At 42.2% G+C, this 19,780-nt stretch overlaps 1 protein-coding gene across 1 annotated transcript in view; it reads left to right on the forward strand.

Annotated features, from left to right (window-relative positions):
• The first annotated feature begins 2,905 nt into the window (after positions 1-2,905).
• The window catches only part of LOC129821057 (serine/threonine-protein kinase 10-like), a 45,538-nt gene continuing 28,663 nt past the window's right edge, over positions 2,906-19,780 (forward strand). The window contains exons 1-2 of the mRNA XM_055878305.1: positions 2,906-3,321; positions 13,796-13,960. Coding sequence (XP_055734280.1) covers positions 3,163-3,321; positions 13,796-13,960 — 324 coding nt within the window. The 5' untranslated portion in view covers positions 2,906-3,162. The remainder of the gene's footprint in view (positions 3,322-13,795; positions 13,961-19,780) is intronic.

The following is a 19,780-nucleotide window of genomic DNA, read 5'->3' on the forward strand; positions in this document are numbered from 1 at the left end:
GGCAACTTAAAGTAACTGTCCAGTCATATTCTGTTAATTCATACCAGTGGCAACCCGTCATTCAGGTCTGCCCTACCTGTATTGAGCCCCACATTTTTAACAAAAAATAAAATAAAAAAATGTTTGTGGGGGTTGCCTGTTCTGCATGTTATTTTGGCATTAATATGTCACATATCATTGAGTTAATAAAGCCTCCATACAAACATGGTCTCTTTTTTGCTTTCTTGAGTAAGGCAGCTCCAAAATGCTGGTGTTTCAGCCTAGCTCTGTGCTTTCTGTGGTGGTGGTGGGGCAGCCAGTGGAAAATACGGAGCGTAGGGGTAGGTAATGTTCTCTAGTTGCGCCGTGATTGGCTCAGTGTTTTGTCACTCATGGGGACACTATTTCACTGCCAAATCTAAGGGTAGAGCTCGAAAATTCAAGCCCCTTGGGTGCTGTCATAGAGTTACATTAGAAGTGCCCATCCAAGAAGAAGAAGGCTCAAGGTCATTGGCCACAGATAAATTACTTAAAATCCTGTTCTATCTACAGTAGCTTTGATTGGACTGATCATGTCAACATCATACTTTGATAATCTTAGCTAGCAGTCATCATCATGAAAGTCAACAATCTACTGGCAAAACCTATTTAATCCTTGTCATATGAAGAGAAATACTGAAGAGAAATTATAGATAAAACATATCGGTGCTCATCGGCCATTGGACATAAACATTACATAACAAGTTGTAAAATTCCAACAATGAGTGGTTTGAAAGGAAACAGTGGCTAACTGCAAGCATTGCAAAGCAATCACTAGCCTGCTATTCAGTGGAGTGGGTGTGGTCCCAATTCTCGGTTCAAGGATCTCTTTTCCAAGCTTTAAATTCTAAATTTTCAAAATTTGTCATATTGTCAATCCAGCATGATTTCTGCTGCACTCAAATCAACTGTTAACTCAGACCTGGGAAATCTGACTTCAGTGAGTTCAAGACAACTGGGAAAACATGTTTTGAACGGTCATCCAACTCAGAATTGTAAGTCGGGAACTCGGGCCTCTTTCTAGAGCTACGACCTGAAGATCACTGACGTAATCATGATTCAATTTTTTTTTCTTCCCAGAGGTTCCAGTTTGTATTGAAAGCACAATATATCCAAAGAATGCCAGACTTTGATGACAAAGTTTGATGACAAAATTTGCCCACAAAGGACCATCGCGCCACCTTCCTGTTCAAGGTTCAAGTGAGCACAGCACAACAAGGTGAGTCCAAAAATGTATTGTATGCTGCTGCATAAATGATGTAATATGCCAAGGAGATGTGTATACTGTAGCTAAGAAAGTAATACTAAGTGTATGTTATGTAGTAAGCTGTTAGTAGGCAATGTGCCTCACTCAAATAATGTGTTCTATATTCCACTCGTAATTTTGCCTATTGTTCTTACTTGGTCGTGCACATGTAGCCTATAACCTGTTTTAGAGAAATGTTATCATTGAATATCGAAAGAGCTTTCATTGTCTGCTTATATGCCCCCTTTATTTATCCTACGGTTCTGACTTGGTGTACAGGGAGAACACTGTAAGAACAGCTCATGTTCTGAATTCTGTTGCTGTACATTTCAAAAGTGCTCAACAAATAGCTATATTGACTACATCCGTACTAGCTCGCTCATTAATGTCTTCATTAAAATTACAGATTGACTCTTATCCGCTTGTCGTCCCCTTATGGCATAGTTTGTACATCTCAATTGTCAGTAGAAACCACATTTATTTAAGCAAGTCAGCCATATCCGCCATGTTTTTTAAAGGCAGTAAATGATGCTGAATTAACTGTTTCGCTGCCAGACAAGGCTCTGCTGATAGCCAGGTGTAGCAGTGGTAAGGTGTTGGGACTGCTGTTGGGACTCTGCTGTTGGGACATCTTTATGTAGGCCCTAACTGTTTGTGGGCACCATTTGTCACCGTTATAGTGCAATTCATGTATTGTTTAGTGTTGTATAGTGTAGTGGCTTTGCTGGCATTCATCCCTCCAACATGTTTTTTGTTTGCCCCTCCAAGATTTACATGTTACAATCGCCACTGACTCATACCCAAATAATGTTGTTGACTCCAGTGGTGGTTGCTGAGGGGAGGATGGTTCATAATAATGGCTGGAACTGAGCTGATGGAATGGCATCAAACACATGGAAACCATGTGTTTGATGTATTTGATACAATTAAAGTGCCACCAACCTCCTGTGTTTGACTTATCCTATACTCATATTTGAGGCCAAAGCATAATAAGCATAATTTTTTAAAACACTTCAAAAACCCCACCTATCTCAAACAGACTATTTCATAAATGCTTTCTATTTCGTCATAGAGAACGATATCATCCTCCTAATGAGCACGAGCTGGCCGATCAGCGGTCTTTTCACGTGAATATTTTTAATGTCCTGCATACAGGACACCATACTGTTGTTGTGGTATGCCCACACCATTCCAAAACATAAGAGCTGCTTTTTAACATAGTTAAGCTACTTACCATTTTGGGCAATGAAAACTATTTCACTTTTATTGTAATTAATTCTAGGTCATATTCCATAAAAACCTGGAAACACTGGACAGATATTTTAAAAACGACATGCACATATAACTGGAAGTGAAGTTATTTTAACTACATATCTTGCGTAAGAAGACGGATCTGCGCCCAGAAAACGACACTTCCATGACACTGGGAGCGCTGGGGAGCTATAGGCCTGTGCTACGTTCAAATATTAGTATGAACTAGGAAATTCGTAAATTTCTACTTTTTAACTGCTTAAACGCGGCACTTGTATAACTACAATCTATTAGCAAGTCGGACTTTTCCGAGTTTCCTAGTTCCGATTACTATTTGAACATGGCAATAAGGTGGGGCTTCTGTCTTTTTACTCAGAAGCAACAAGTTATTCTCCATAACTGGTTACAGTGTTGCAGCAGGTGGTCATTGTGTGCAGTGGACAAGTCACGTGAATGGAAATATTACGTTTTAATATTTTTTTAATGACAACGCGTGATAAAATATTTTAGAACGTGTTTTTGACGGCTTAATTTTCTTACTTGAAAGGTGTGTGATTATAAATCCAGGAGTGAAACTCAGAATAGTTGCTGTGTCTTGAGAAACGTGGTTTTATGAACCGCTTATATTGCATTTTTCGCGGCGAACCATGGCTTTCGCTAAATTCAGCAAAATACTTCGCCTGTCTAATTTTGACATAAAAAAGAAGGCAAAACAATATGAGCACGTTCATCGAGACATCAATCCTAATGACCAATGGGAAATTATCGGAGAGTTGGGTGATGGAGCTTTTGGAAAAGTTTACAAGGTAAGCAATATTGGTTTCAACAAACTTTTAGTCATGTGGTGAATGTGGACACCTGCTCGTCAAACATCTCATTCCAAAATCATGGCATTAATATGGAGTTGGTTTCCCCATTGTTGCTATAACAGCCGCTACCCTTCTGGGAAGGCTTTCCAGTAGTTAGATGTTGGATCATTGCTGCGGGGACTTGCTTCCATTCAGCCACAAGAGCGTGAGTGAGGTCCGGCACAGATGTTGGGCGATTGGGCCTGGCTCGCTGTCAGTGTTCTAAATCATCCTAAAGGTGTATTCGATGGAGTTGAGGTCAGGTCTCTCTGCAGGACAGTCCAGTTCTAACACGCCGATCTCAAACTGTTTCTGTATGAACCTTGCTTTGTGCACAGTGGCATTGTCATGCCGTCAGCATGCGTGATTCAATCTTTTAGAACGTGTTTTTTGATGGCTTATTTTCTTACTTGAAAGGTGTGATTTAATCCATGTATTTTTTTTCCTGAATACTTTTTTATTCTAACAGGAGTGAAACTCAATATTTGATGTGTCTTGAGAAACTTTCAGTGGCCTTTTGTTTCCAGCACAAGTTTCACCGTTGTACTGATCATGCTGTTTATCATCAGTTTCTTCATATGCCACACCTGTCAAGTGGATGGATTATCTTGGCAAAAGGAGAACAGGGATGTAAACAAATTTGTGTACAATTTTGAGAGAAATAATATTTGTGTGTATGGAACATTTATGTGATTTGTTTTGATCTCAGCTCACGAAACCAACACTTTACATGTTTTATATTTGTTCTATGTATGTACAAGTCAAAAGTTTGGACAACTACTCATTCTAGGGTTATTCTTTATTTTTACTATTTTCTACATATTATAATAGTGAAGACATCATGAAATGAAACTACGAAATTACACATGGAATCATGTAGTAACCAAGTGTTAAACAAATAAAAATATATTTCATTTGCAATTCTTCAAAGTAACCACCCTTCACCTTCATGACAGCTTTGCACATTCTTGGATTTCTCTCAACCAGCTTCATGAGGTAGTCACCTGGAATGCATTTCAATTAACAGGTGTGCCTTGTTCAAAGTTAATTTGTGACAATGTAGGGGTGGTATACAGAAGATAGCCGTATTTGCTATTTTGATTTGTTTAACACTTCTTTTTTTGGTTACTGCTGTACATGATTCCATATGTTATTTCATAGTTTTGATGTCTTCTATTATTATACAATGTAGTAAAAATAAAGGAAAACCCTTGAGTGAGTAGGTGTGTCAATTTTTGACTGGTAGTGTTTATGCATGTATATAGCCAATTGTGACTTTGCAGCTGTCCTATCTAAGGGGAAATCGCTCAGTTCTGCCTTCAGAACAAGACTCATGACACGTTAACCTACAAGTGCTGAGGGATGGGCAGTAGGGAGTTTCTGGATTTGCACTGCTCATTAACCTCTGGACCCCCATCACTGTCTCCGCATAAGCATTTTGACCCTAGTCTAGAACTAACTGCATTGATCATCTTCGAAGGAACTTTTGTACCAATTTATTGTGAACTTTGAGAGAGATTGCTTTCTTTTGAAGGGCAGCACACTCTGATTTCATGCCCAATACAGATGGATCAAATCCTGTAGAGCTGTTGTACTAACTGGGCTCCATTTGGACCTCCCCAGGAGACCCCACTATTACCCTCCACTGTTTGCTTCATCCAAACCCAGCTGTGGTTTGGGTTATGGGTTTATATTTAATCTGTATCTTTTAGTCCTCACATTGCAACATGGCAGAAAAAGTATCTGCTCATGCCCAGTGTAGTACAGTGGGTGCCTTTGACTTAGGGGGCCAGTGGAAGAAGTGAGGCCTGACCAGAGTACAGTGCCCCCACTCATACCTTGTGAACAGGCATGTGAGAACACCATGTGGGATTTCACTGACGACACTGAAAGGAAAAATAACACCGAGCCACCCTAATAGAAATAAATGATGCCTTCAGTTACCCCTACCACCAAAATACACCACCTTATGCTGCATGTAGGCCAATTTTAACCGTGGCTATTGACCTAGCAATTTTCTGTCCAGAGGATACTTTAACATCTCTTCATGTCTCATACCCTTTAGGACTCGGAATAGAATTTAGTATACTAGAAGATATCTTTGGAATGTCAACAGTTACAATGGAAACAACACTTTCAATAAAGACGGAAACATGTGACAACACTGTCTCTACAATGTTCCCCTTGGCTAAATGTGTTTTCCAGTCCCCAGAAGTCTGGCTGTCCTGGAGTGCTTGCGGAGGAGTCAGTGCTCCACACCTGGAGAAGTCGGGGGTCAGGAGGAAAGCTATGGGCTGGAGGGGGGATGGAAACACCCTATGTGGCCCTCGGGCTACTGACTAATCAGTCTGTGGGATGGGGTCTCAGGGCTCCGCTCCACAGCCTGTCCAGACTTTGTCCCAAATGGTAACCTATTCCCTTTATAGTGCACTACTTTGGACCAGAACCCATCAAAAGTAGTGCACAATATAGGGAATAGGTTACCATTTGGGACATATCAAGGAGTTCAGGAAGCCACCAGATGACTCCCATAACTACAAGTCAATTATACCAGTATGGAGGACACTTCTGTTCACTGCTCCAGGGGTGGCAAGATCTAGTTCAAATGTTGGCTGTAACAACTCCTTTTAGAACAGCTGTGAAACAAATCAACTTGTTGAGTCATCTGTTTGCTTGATCATTGCTGGTCACATGCTTCCTTTTCGATTCCAGTAATGTCTGGGAGAGTGTAGGTGTCAGTCTGGCCAGCCGCTGGCCTCATGATCTGGGTTGGCTGTACACATCCGGGTGAACAACAGGGCTTTGTTGACATTCTCTCAGGTTGTCATGGGGGTATCACGGTTAGGTATCACTCTCAGGTTAATGGGCCCCATTGGCCTGTCACTGTCACCAGATGGTAAGGATGACCTAGTAGTCAGTGTCACGCAGCAGTAGTTAACTTAAAGCTGCTCTTTGAACAGTATACAGGTATCTGTATCTAGTCTGATGAACTAACCAGGAGGCGGGAGGCCTCGACTATCATTCTTAAAATGAAAGTGTGGATCAACTTGTTCACTTCTGAGACCAATGATTTCCCAGGGCTACAGGTAGTCATGACCAGAGCAGAGTTGCGTAAATCTCCCCCACATGACGGCTATTGCTGAGATGGGAGAATGTCTCACTTCCTGCTGATCCCTGTGTCAGAGCATGTTGTGTTTGCTGGTATGGCCGAAGCACAAGTGCCGAACGGTCCCTTTTACTTATTAATGGGACACGTGCTGCTGAGCAGGCTCCCTGGCTGCTGTTGCCTTGTACTGTGAGTTGCATTAGTTAGCGTAGCGTTACCTGACAGCGCCGTCCCAAATGGTACCTTTTTACCTATATAATGCACTACTTTTGACCAGAAAGTAGTGCACTATGTAGAGTATAGGGTGCCATTTGGGACACAGATCAAGGGTTTTCCTGTAATACAGGAGGCCTGCATGGTGACAGCACATGTTTGTGCTCCAGGGCTGGTAATCTGTGGGGGCCAGCTGTGACTGGCCTGATAAGGATTCTCCTGTAGAGGCTTGTCCCCCATGACTCCCCAGCCCCCTGTCGGTATGTGGCAGGTTGTCTCAGTGGTGACTGTCTTGAGTTGGAGTGTGGGCGAGGGAGAGATGTTTTGTGAGCCTGAGAAAATCATGAGTTAACAAGTCACAACTGGTTATGGAATACATTGAAGCTAGCTTAAATCCGATTCGGAGCCTACTGTTAAAGCACAATACATGACGTAACAGCAGTGCTTTGAAAAGTAATCGAACGTATGCCTTTTTGTGCAGTCTATCAAAGCACCATGTTTCACGTTTTTATCAAGATGGGTGACATTTTCTACACGAGTGACTGGTACTGTACTATGTTTTATCCAGTCAAACATCAGCCAAATGTACTTAACCGCTCCATGTTCAGAGCCCATCTTAAGAGATGTGCTGTGGCGAGTTCTTCACTGGGTTTTGAGCCCGAAACCTTTCATAATACCTCGCAGCGAAACTACCACATCCTGAAAGACGTCAGCACCGTACCTCTCTGGGTTCAAAGTTTGAACTTCCCTGCTGCGTCCCCCAGCCATGTTGAACAACTCTCTGTAAATAAAGATACAGTAAGAGTTTAACCCTGTGTGTAATCCTCAGCCTATTTTTAAACATTTATTTAACTAGGCAAGTTGGTTAAGGACAAAGTCTTATTTACAATGACGGCCTACCGGGGAACAGTTCAGAATGACAGATTTTTTACCTTGTCAGCTCGGGGATTCTATCCAGCAACCTTTCGGTTACTGGCCCAACGCTCTAAACACTAGGCTACCTGCCGCCCCAAAATGTAAGACGAGAAATAAAATGTTCCCAGTGGAAACGCAGGTAGCCTAAAGAACAGCACATCGGTGTCTACATACACAGCCAGCAGTGAAGAGACTGGGAGATTCCTGGAAGACGCTAATGATCATCCCTTCTAAAGCCAAAGCTTATTTGCAGAGGGCTTAGTGTACACTAACCAATCCCCTGGTGCCGTCTTCCTGCCTGCCATGTCTGTCTGCCCGGGGACTGATTTTGAGCTGTATGACAAACTATGATCTCCCCTGACCTGTCCTCCTGACCTCTGGGGACTAGAGCTAAGCATCCTGTGGAGACGAGACACATTTGGCATTAGTTCAAGAAGAAGATTGAGAGGAAGCGCAGCGTATGCCACAGATTGCATCTGGATGTGACATCTGTCACAAATTTCTCACATTTGTCACAAATGCCCCCCTATTCCCTATATACTGTCTGTAATATTATGTTCATCTTCTATATTCTGTTTACCTTGGCATCATTTACCAAATCAAATTCCGTGTATGTACACTACCGTTCAAAAGTTTGGGGTCACTTAGAAATGTCCTTGTTTTTGAAAGAATCACCTTTCTTTTTGTCAGTTTTAAAATGACATCAAATTGATCAGAAATACAGTGTAGACATTGTTAATGTTGTAAATGATTGTTATAGCTGGAAATAGTAGATATTCCCCCAAAAAAGAATCTGCCATCTATCATTTGAAAAGGCTAATTGATCATTAGAAAACCCTTTTGCAATTATGTTAGCACAACTGTTGTACTGACTAAATAAGCACTAAAACTGTCCCTCTTTAGACTAGTTGAGTATCTGGAGCATCATCATTTGTGGGTTCAACTACAGGCTCAAAATGGTCAGAAACAAAGAACTTTCTTCTGAAACTCGTCAGTCTATTCTAGTTCTGAGAAATGAAGGCTATTCCATGCGAGAAATTGCCAAGAAACTGAAGATCTCGTACACCACTGTGTACTACTCCCTTCACAGAACAGCGCAAACTGGCCCTAACCAGAATAGAAAGAGGAGTGGGAGGCCCCGGTGCACAACTGAGCAAGAGGTCAAGTACATTAGTATCTAGTTTGAGAAACAGACGTCTCACAAGTCCTCAACTGGCAGCTTCATTAAATAGTACCCGCAAAACACCAGTTTCAACGTTAACAGTGAAAAGGCAACTTCGGGATGCTGGCCTTCTAGGCAGAATTGCAAAGAAAAAGCCATATCTCAGACTGGCCAAAATAAATAAAAGATTAAGATGGGCAAAATAACAGACACTGGATAGAGGAACTCTGCCTAGAAGGCCAGCATCCCGGAGTGATGGTTGCTGATAATGGGCCTATGTAGATATTCCATAAAAAAAAATGCCGTTTACAGCTACAATAGTCATTTACAACATTAACAATGTCTACACTGTATTTCTGATCAATTAGATTTTTTTTATGGACACAAGTGATTTTCTTTCAAAAACAAGGGCATTTAAGTAACCCAACTTTTGAATGGTAGTGTAGATGTAGTTGGCGAATAAAGGGGATTCTGATTGCACTACTTTTGAACAGAGCCCTATGGGCCCTGGTCAAAAGTAGTGCACTATAGAGGGTATAGATGCATTTGGGACGCACCCTCTATGTGCAGCAGCAACGTAACAGTAGCTTTTAACACTAATAAATAACTAGTTGTCATTAGTATGTGTTCTTTCTTTTCAATAGGACACATGGCTTTGTGCTTATAGAGAACTCTGGCAGACTTCATGCAGAAGCCTAGTCCTACTCTGATAAATAGAATGGAATGATAGCCACTTATTTTGATAGAGGCTTTATTCTCAAGCGACTGACAGTTATCACCTACATTAGCTAGACCTGATATGCAAGTCATTCAATAATCTAACACGCAGCCCTAGTGCCCCCAGCCCAAAGATGCCGGAGATGTCTTTTTTTATTTTCTTCGTTTTTGTCATAATGAGTAAGTCTGTCATCTGCAGACGGAGGTCAAGATTTACTCGGCAGCCTGATGTTAACAGACATTCTAGACATCTTAACGGCAGGGCTAATGTTAAGCACATACATTATCTTGAGACAGGTTGGGGATGGGATCTGTGTCCTGTCAGTGTCTGTGCGTGTGGCACTGTGTGTGCGCTGGCAGAGTCCATACTACAGTGTACCAGCAGGCAGGCCCACGCCTCAGCACACCGCCCCGTGCTTACTGTACGCTGATATCTGACACTATTGATTCAGCCTGGAGGTAATTGGCCCCAGGAGGCTGTGCCAGCAGCAGAGTGCAGAGACACACCACCCAGTGTGTCTGCTCTTCTCCTCTCACAGCCAGGTGTAGTAATCCGCACAGTCACTTCTCCAACTGGATCTCAGGCTTTCTCTGGCTTTATTTATGACCTCCGTGTTCTATTTGAACAGATTATCTCCTTAAGTGTTTTAGCATGATGATTTACTTTGGGGGGGGGGGGGGCAGCAGTGTGTGCCCTCACAGCCATGTACTCAAAAGGCAGGAAACAATAGCTGATCCCTCGTTTTACTTCTTCAACCTCTGCCCCTTCGTGGAGCATTGGTGTTGTTTTTTTGTTGCAGGGAGAGATTGATAGACGTTTCTCATGGTGTGTCACAGACATACAGGCAGGCGGGCTAGCAGAGGAGAGGGGCCAGTGTCAAATCAGTTGTTCCTGACATCCATGGAGACGTTGGGCAAAACAAACCACCAAACAGTTGTTTTGTTCCCCAGTAGGATGATTGAGTTAGGGAGCTCAGCTTTGTACTTCTTCGCTACGATCATGGGAGGGAGACTCGGTGTTTTGTAGCTGGTTCCCGCTTCTTTTTTTCTGTTAGTATAATTAGGTTAGTGTGATTTACACAGCTCTATCCTCAACCAGCACCTCTCCTCCCTCTGCATATTCCCTCCTCCAGTGGAGAGTCTCCAGGGCCTTGATGCCTTCCAGGAAGTCAGCGCTCCCTTTTGAGGCACAATGAGTGTGGAGGGGGGGATTTTGAGATCTTGGTTGTGGAGGCTTGTAAAGTGGGACTGGTAACATAACGTGGCGCCCTGTTGCCCCAGATGGTGGGAGCAGAGCAGGTTCCTGACGGTGGTGTTGAAATGCAAATGCTCAGCGACGCATTGTCAGATACACTAGCATGTCTCTCTCTCCTCACCAGGAAAAACATCATGTTTTAAAAAAGGCCCTGGACTTATTCCAGGTGAGATCATGTGTTCAAGAAAACTCAGGACTGTAACTATGGTAGGCTAGTATCTCGATGCCTGACTGCAGTGTTTACCCATATGTTTTCCCACAGCCCCTTCAGATATTGGACCCCACCAGGCTGTTCAGTCTGCAGCCTCACATCTCCAGGTCATCGGGAGGAGCTAAAGTCACATACACAAACCCAAACTAACCTGGTGGGGGGGGGGTGGCCCAATTTTATAACCCTTCAAAATCCTATTTTCCCTTAACCCCATGACCTTATTAACTCTAACCCTAAACCTAATTTTAATCCTAACACTAGTTCTACCTTAATCCCAAACCCCCTAGAAATATAGCTTTTGACAATGAAAATGCCAGTCTCAACATCAACAGTGAAGAGGCGACTCCAGGATGCTGGCCTTCTAGGCAGAGTTCCTCTGTCCAGTGTCTGTTCTTTTGCCCATCTTTTATTTTTATTGGCCAGTCTGAGAGATGGCTTTTTCTTTGCAACTCTGCCTAAAGGCCAGCATCCCGGAGTCGCTTCTTCACTGTTGAAGTATAGAACACTTCTAACAAGTGTTCTATAATCACACTATTAGTTTGTATGTTACTGTCTGCAAACGGTTAGTTTGTCTTAGCATGTTGTGGCAGAAATAAATCGTGTTATACGGAACCCAAACCGGCTGCGCACCTGCGCCATCGTGTGACATCGTGCATAAATGCGTTTTTTCCACCCAAACGCGATCACGACACACAGGTTAAAATATCAAAACAAACTCTGAACCAATTATATTAATTTGGGGATAGGTCGAAAAGCATTAAACATTTATGGCAATTTAGCTAGCTTGCACTTGCTAGCTAATTTGTCCTATTTACTGTTGCTAGCTAATTTGTCCTGGGATATAAACTTTGAGTTGTATTGTACCTGAAATGCACAAGGTCCTCTACTCCGACAAATAATCTACACACAAAACGGTAAACCGAATTGTTTCTATTCATCTCTCCTCCTTCCAGGCTTTTTCTTCTCTTGACTTTATAATGCGATTGGCAACTTTCTTAAATTAGGTGCATTATCGCCACCAACCTCGTTTGTCTTTCAGTCACCCACGTTGGTATAACCAATGAGGTGGCACGTGGGTTCCTGCTTCTATAAACCAATGAGGAGATGGGAGAGGCAGGACTTTCAGCGCGAACTGCGTCAAGTTTTAGCCTTTGGCAACACAGATGCTTGTTGGCGGGCACGCAATAATTGAATAACATGTATGTCTACATTTATTCTGTTAGCTGCTAATTGCTAGTTAGCTGTGAGTCAGAGATGGTAGCTAGCTAATCATTTCCTGATACCAGTGATGGTGTAGGCTTAAATCAGTATGTTTGTGCAACAGTATCTTCCAAATAAGAGGAATAGGCAAAACATGAATATGTTAGCTACATGAATTAGCTAAGAGAACATTTAATCTAGCCAAAGGTTATAGGGTCCGTGAGGAAACATTGACCAACACTTTGGTTTCTACCCTGTCACAATAACGCCTCCCTTGCTTTTACATTCATTGTCATGTCAAACAACACTTTATTCAAGGTGCCCATTATATTCTAACTATAGAATTAGAATAATCATTATATTTCTATGATTACAAGAGTTCACCCAAGTGCTTTGATCTAAATCACAAGTCAAATTGCAATTGCAATATTTGCTAAATAAAATGTAAAACATTTTTTTGGCGTGGGGGGGGGGCATTGTTGTGTAGAGTTGAACAGAAAATGCACAGTTGTTGGATTGAAAGGTATCAATCAATTAGAATGGACAAAGCCCCATTTTTGAAATCGCTTACAATTTATTTGTTGCCTCCCTAGGGTCAATCATGACTCAAAGCAAATGTCAAACTTTTTTTTAAATTATTCAAAAACATGAAATACTGCCATACTGTCCAAAAATATCAATATTTTGGTCATATTGCCCAGCCCTACCTTTAGCCCTCATTCTCAGAACTATAACTGTGCCACAAAAACATACTTTCCTTCTAGTTATGTGCTCACCACTGACTCACCCTCCTGTTTTGATGCTTGTGTATCATTCTGTTGGGGACATGTACAGTCTGTTTTTGTGTTTAACCAATGTGTAGTGCCATTTTCAATGTGGATGGGCTGGCTGGCTACAGTGGTTCCTCCTCCTCCTCCGCAGCTCTTATATGGTGTGGCGTTTTCTTTCCTGTTGTGCTTTTTAAAGTGCGGTTAAGTAACATTTTAATTAGACTCTTGTGTTTTGTCAGAGTTTTTGATTCTCCCAGGGCTTTGGTTGGGTTCTCTTCTCATGAAAGTCTTGCGCCGCTCTGAGAAATTCACTGAGTGGGCAGAGCCAAGATATGGTTTTGAAGTCTAATCTATACTGTCAACTGTTTCCAGTATTTTATCTATGTGAGGTGTAATGAAAACATTTCAGAAAATGGGATTCATTTGGCAATATATGCCAGTCTCATGACGTATTCAATACCTTTTTCAATTGTAGTCACATACATTCGTAATTCACCTCTTCTGTGTTTTCGAAACAAGGTGGTTTTCACAAGTTTAATTTCCTTCCTAACACCCCCACTAGTTTGCTACACTGCCGGGCCCCACCTCTGTTTATTAGTATTAACCAAAATAAAATTCACTGTCCTTGTATAGCCTGTTGAAACAGTCCCCTTGTGCAGAAATCATTTGTGTACTACCTGTGTGCTCGCCTTTTGCCATTTTACCAGTTGTTAAATAGATTATAACTCCTGTTAAGAATGAATCTCAAAATTCATATATGTTATGGCAATTTGAGAAGGCCCATTGACTGGATCTAGGCTTCTAAACGGCTCTATCCTTCATCACATGACAATCTTCTCCCCATTTTTAGTGTTATGTAAATGTTGACTCATTTGTCTTCTAGGCCAAAAATAAGGAGACTGGAGCGCTGGCTGCAGCCAAAGTCATTGAGACGAAGACTGAGGAGGAGCTGGAGGATTACATGGTGGAGATAGATATCCTGGCCAAGTGTGACCACCGCTACATCGTCAAGCTGTTGGACGCCTTCTACCATGATGCCAAGCTCTGGGTAAGAACTTAGGGGCCAACACAGTGGGCCGTGTGGAATTTGTTCTGTTACCCAACTCAATGGTTTAATCCCCTCCATAGCCTTCTATTACAGAATAGATTATGGTCTGACCTGATGGTGAACCCTATAGGTTACTATGAGGATCAAGCTAGATCTTTCAGTTCCTCCCTTTTGTTGGGTATACTTTATTTTAACTTTCTCCTGCTTTCTTATTATTGAATAGACGGCATGTTTTGCATGTACTTTGTAATCACCCCATGTCTGCCAAGACAAACACAAGTGACCTTATTATGAAGCCGATAGACATGGCAGCTCTGCTTCTAGCTCCTAAGCAACTTTGCAGTATTTTTTTTTTTTGTGTGTGTTTCTTACAATTTTAGCTCAACGTTTTAAGCGCTATTCCATACAGACGGAAATAACTTTCGGATATCAGTGGTGGTACCTCACCAGCATTCCGAATTGGCTATTTTGATCATACCCCCCAAGTCAATTGAACTCATCCCTAAGGGCTGCTCAAAGACGCCTTCGGCGGAGTGGAAGTTTATTCTGACTCGGGAGGCGTGCACACCATACACCACTACAGAGTATATAACTCGCTAATGTTCAGTCCCTGGACAATAAAGTAGACAAGCTCAGAGTGAGGATCTCCTTCCAGAGAGACATCAGGTACTGTAACATACTCTGTTTCACAGAATCATAGCTCTCTCCAGATATACTGTCCCCGTCCATACGGCCAGCTGGGTTCTCAGTACATTGTGCAGGTGGGAATAAAGAACTCTCTGGGAAGAAGAGACTGAAGTGTATATTTCATGATTAACTACTCATGGTGTGATTGTGGTAACATACAGGAACTCAAGTCCTTTCGTTCACCTAACCTAGAATACCTTACAATCAAATGCCGACTGCATGACCTCACGAGAGAATTGTCTTTGGTTATCGTCACAGCCGTGTATATTCCCCCTCAAGCCAATACCACGACGGCCCTCAAGGAACGACACTGGACTTTGTGCAAACTTTCACAGCATATCCTGAGGCCGCATTTATTTTAATAAGGCAAATCTGAGGAAACGCTACGGAAGTTCTATCAACACATTGCCTGTAGTACTCGCGCTTCAAAAACTCTCATCCATTGTTACACTCCCTTCTGGGATGGCTACAAATCAGATCACATCTCCATTCTGCTCCTCCCTTCCGATAGGTGGAAACTCAAACAGGAAGTACCTGTGCTAAGATCGATTCAACGCTGGTCTGACCAATCGGAATCCATGCTTCAAGATTCTTTTGATCACGCGGACCAGGATATGTTCCGGGTTGCCTCTGAGAATAACATTGACGTGGGGACTGAGTTCATAAGGAAGTGTAAAGGGGATATTGTTCCCACTGTTATAATTTAAAACCTACCCAAACCAAAAAATGTGGATTAGATGCCAGCATTTGAACACGAAACTGAAAGCGTGAACCACTGCATTTAACCACAGCAAGGTGACAGGGAATATGGTTGAAATACAAACAGTCCAGTTATGTCCTTCGTAATGCAGTCAAACAGGCAAAACTATAGTACAGAAACAGTGGAGTCGCAATTCAGTGGCTCAGACACAAGGCGTATGTGACAGGGATGCCAGACAATCACAGATTACAAAAGACAAAACCAGCCATGTTGCTGACAGCGACGTCTTGCTCCCGGACAACCTAAACATCATATTCTCCTGCTTTGAGGATAACACAGTGCCACTGATGCGGGCCACTCTCGTGGCCGACGTGAGTAAGACCTTTTAAGCGTGTTAACCCTCCCAAGGCTTTAGGCCCAGACAGCATCCGTAGCCGCGTCCTCCCATCCTCAGAGCGTGTGCAGACCAGCTGGCTGGAGTTCAATTCAATCTCTCCCTATCCCAGTCTGCTGTCCCCACTTGTTTCAAGATGTCCACCATTGTTCCTGTAACTAAGAAAGCAAAGGTAACGTAACTGAACTGACTATTGCCCGTAGCACTCACTTCTGTCATCATGAAGTGCTTTAAAGAGGTTAGTTAAGGAACATATCACCTTACCTTACCTGACACCCTAGACGCACCGCAATTAGCATACCGGCCCAATAGATCCACAGACGATGCAATCGCACTGCACTCTGCCCTATCCCATCTGGTCAATAGGAATACCTATGTAAGAATGCTGTTCATTGAATACAGCTCAGCCTTCAACAGCATAGTACCTTCCAAGCTCATTAAGCTCGGGCACTGGGTCTGAATCCCGCCTTGTGCGACTGGGTCTTGGACTTCCTGACGGGCCGCCCCCAGGTGGTGAAGGTAGGAAACAACACCTCCACTACGCCGATACTCAACACAGGGGGCCCCACAAGGTTGCGTGCTCAGCTCCCTCCTGTACTTCCTGTTCACCCATGACCGTGTGGCCACATGCCTCCAACTCAATCATCAAGTTTGCAGAGGACACAACAGTGGTAGGCCTGATCACCAAATATGAAGAGAGCCTACAGGGAGGATGTGGTGCCAGGAATATAACCTCTCAATTTTGACAAAATTAAGGAGCTGATCGTGGACTTCAGGAGACAGCAGAGGGAGCATGTTGCCATCCATATCGACAGGGCCTCAGTGGAGAAGGTGAAAAGCTTTGAGTTCCTCGGTGTACACATCATTGACAGTCTGAAATGGTCCACCCGCACAAACCGTATGCAGAAAAACCTCAGGAGGCTGAAGAAATCTGCCTTGTCCCCTAAGACCCTCACAAACTTTTAGAGGCAAATATTCATAGGAACCTTTTGTGGCTGAAGCCATTTTAATGGTACTATAACAGCTTACTCAATTTAATAAATATATATACTACGTATTCTACAGATATACTAAATATTCTATCCACATACTGTCCATAATGTTTATACATCTCATCATGTGTGTATCACAGACACCGGACTCTGACATTGCTCATCCTAATATTATATATATATCTTAATTCCATTCTTGTAATGTTAGATTTGTGTGTATTGTTAGATATCTCTGCACTGTTGGCGCTAGGAACACAAGCATTTTGCTAGATCCACAATAACATCTGCTAAATATGTGTATGCGACCAACATTTTTATTTGATTAGCTTTGAATCGTGCTGGTCCCGGACATAAACTATCCTAGGAATTACAAAATGCATGGGGGGGAAAAAGGGAAATAGTCAAACATCCAAGCCAACAAGTTATTAAAACAAATACTCACCGTGTAGACTGTAGCAACACTGTTATTCTGAACTCAGATTGATAGTTAGATTCTGACATTTTATAATTCATGTTACTTATTTATTTCTCTTTTTTTGACTACCGCTGCATCACTGAATGTGAGCGATCTATGACCGTTGAAACCATCACCTGGAAATGGGTGCTGTATAAACTCATCAACCGCCAAAAGCCATGTGATATAAAGTTGCTGAGTTGAAATTGTCATAGAGGGGGAAGTAAAGATTACGTGAAGGGCTGTTCTTGCAGACCAAGGGGGGGCACCACGCCGGATATGGCAGCGGGTCTATTGCTCCACCTTCCATCTGTTAAAAACACAGTGGCATAGCTGGAATAATTTTTTTCTTTTCTACAAGGCCTCTGCACAGGGACTGTCGGCTCATCTAGTTTTTTTTATAAAGGTCAGTGTGCAAATACACGTACAGCTTTCAAATTACACATTTCCTGTGTGTCCCCTTGGTGGGGTTTCAGTTTTTTTTTCTCTGATCGCATTCTCAAGAACTATTCTAGAGTAAAAGCCTATAATTGAGTGTACATAGGCAATATAACCAGACTTGAATCTGATGTTATTCAAGAGGCCCGGGTTATTTACTACAACAACAACTTCCTTAATAAGAGTGAGTGGTCAGGTGCAACCCAGTGTTTAAGCACTCATATACCACTTCTCACTGTTTTATTTCTACTTTTGGTACTGTTAAGATTGGAGATTTACGTTTTGCGCAAAAGTGGAAGGGGGAGAAGGTGAGCAACTTGTCTGTTGGCACTGCATTACACCAAAACTGGTTATAGAAAATTGTGATAAATAACTATACCAGTTTAATTTAAGGACCAAAAAATGGACAGCTGTGCCGTACAGGTTGCAAAATAGTTGGGAGGATGTTATGTGCCATTTCTCTGGCACGTGGTTTATGAACTGTCTGAGGCTGAGGCTTGTAACTCGAATGAACTTATCCTCTGCAGCAGAGGTAACTCTGGGTCTTCCTTTCCTGTGGCGGTCCTCATGTGAGGCAGTTTCATCATAGCGCTTGATGGTTTTTGCAACTGCATTTGAAGAAGCTTTCAAAGTTCTTAATTTTCCGCATTGACTGACCTTCATGTCTAAAAGTAATGGACTGTCATTTCTCTTTGCTTATTTGAGCTGACCTTGCCATAATATGGACTTAGCCCTATTTGGTAAAAAAAACATCTTATGTATATCACCCCTACCTTGTCACAACACAACTGATGGTCTCAAACGCAGTAAGAAGGAAAGGAATTCCACAAATGAACTTTTTAAAAAGGTACACCTGTTAATTGAAATGCATTCCAGGTGACTACCTCATGAAGCTAGTTGAGACAATGCCAATAGTGTGCAAAGCTGTCATCAAGGCAAAGGGTGGCTTTTTGAAGAATCTCAAATATAAAATATATTTTGAATTGTTTAACACTTTTTTGGTTACTACATGATTCCATATGTGTTATTTCATAGTTTTGATGTCGTCACTATTATTCTACAATGTAGAAAATAGTAAAAAATAAACCCTTGAATGAATACACTCTGTGTCAAAAGTTTTAGAACACCTGCTCATTTTTAGGGTTTTTCTTACCTATATATATCTATATCTCACTTGTTTTGGTACTGCGCTTATGTAGATTGTTTTTGGTCGCAGGTTCAGGAATGGCTTAAGAATTGCAACATTTACCTGGAGCTAGCTCTGCAAATAGCACCTGCTGAGTGATTTTGAAAAGTCAGTCAATCAATAATGGTCTTCGCAAAAATGTTTTTTATTTATTTACTATCTGTAGAAACTGAGAATAGAAAGGTTCAAAACTTTTGTGAAACATCACAGTTTAAAAATATATAGAAATCAAAACCGGATGGGGTTGAGGGGAGCTGGACTAAAATTAACAAGAAAATGAACTAATATACTGTCTGTAGAATGTGTATGTAGAAGCCTAAGTATTGTTGTCCATTAGGGGAGGGATGATGGGGTTAGGCTAACATAATAAGGAAGGAACCTGTATTAAAAAATATATTATTTTCCCAAAAATGGGCGATTGGATATTATGCAGATAATTACATTTGATAGATTGTGGCTTCTATATGCAATATTAAAGCTGATCTACCCTCTAAAAAAAAATTTCAAAAAATATTTGGAGGTGTAGATGACTCAAATAGAACTGTCGTACTTGGATATCATCAGAAAAGAAGCATGTTTACATTTACATTACATTTCTAGTTTAGACCATCCCTCGCCACTCTCTCTACAGTGTCATAACAACTCGTACATTTCTGGGTGTGGATGAGGCATTCGATCATAAAACCTCCACACAAACACTGGCACCACAAACGGAGAGCCTCTCCCTGGCTAAGGGCCAGTGCCGAGGGGATGACTAAAGATGTGTGATCCCTGGAGCATGCCAGTCTGCCTGGGAGGGATGTCTCTGCTGACGACATGCTGCAGACTGAACCAGCGGTTGGGCTGTGTGCCTCAAACCCCCCTTTTTCAGGCGGAGAGCAGGGGTGGCACATTCCGCTGCACACCCACTCTGCTCTGTAGAGAGAGAAGGCTGTTTGTTCTAGTTTTGGAACAACCCGCTCTACAGTG

This window comes from Salvelinus fontinalis, chromosome 2 (genome assembly GCF_029448725.1).
Source record: "Salvelinus fontinalis isolate EN_2023a chromosome 2, ASM2944872v1, whole genome shotgun sequence".
NCBI classification, from domain to species: Eukaryota; Metazoa; Chordata; class Actinopteri; order Salmoniformes; family Salmonidae; genus Salvelinus; species Salvelinus fontinalis.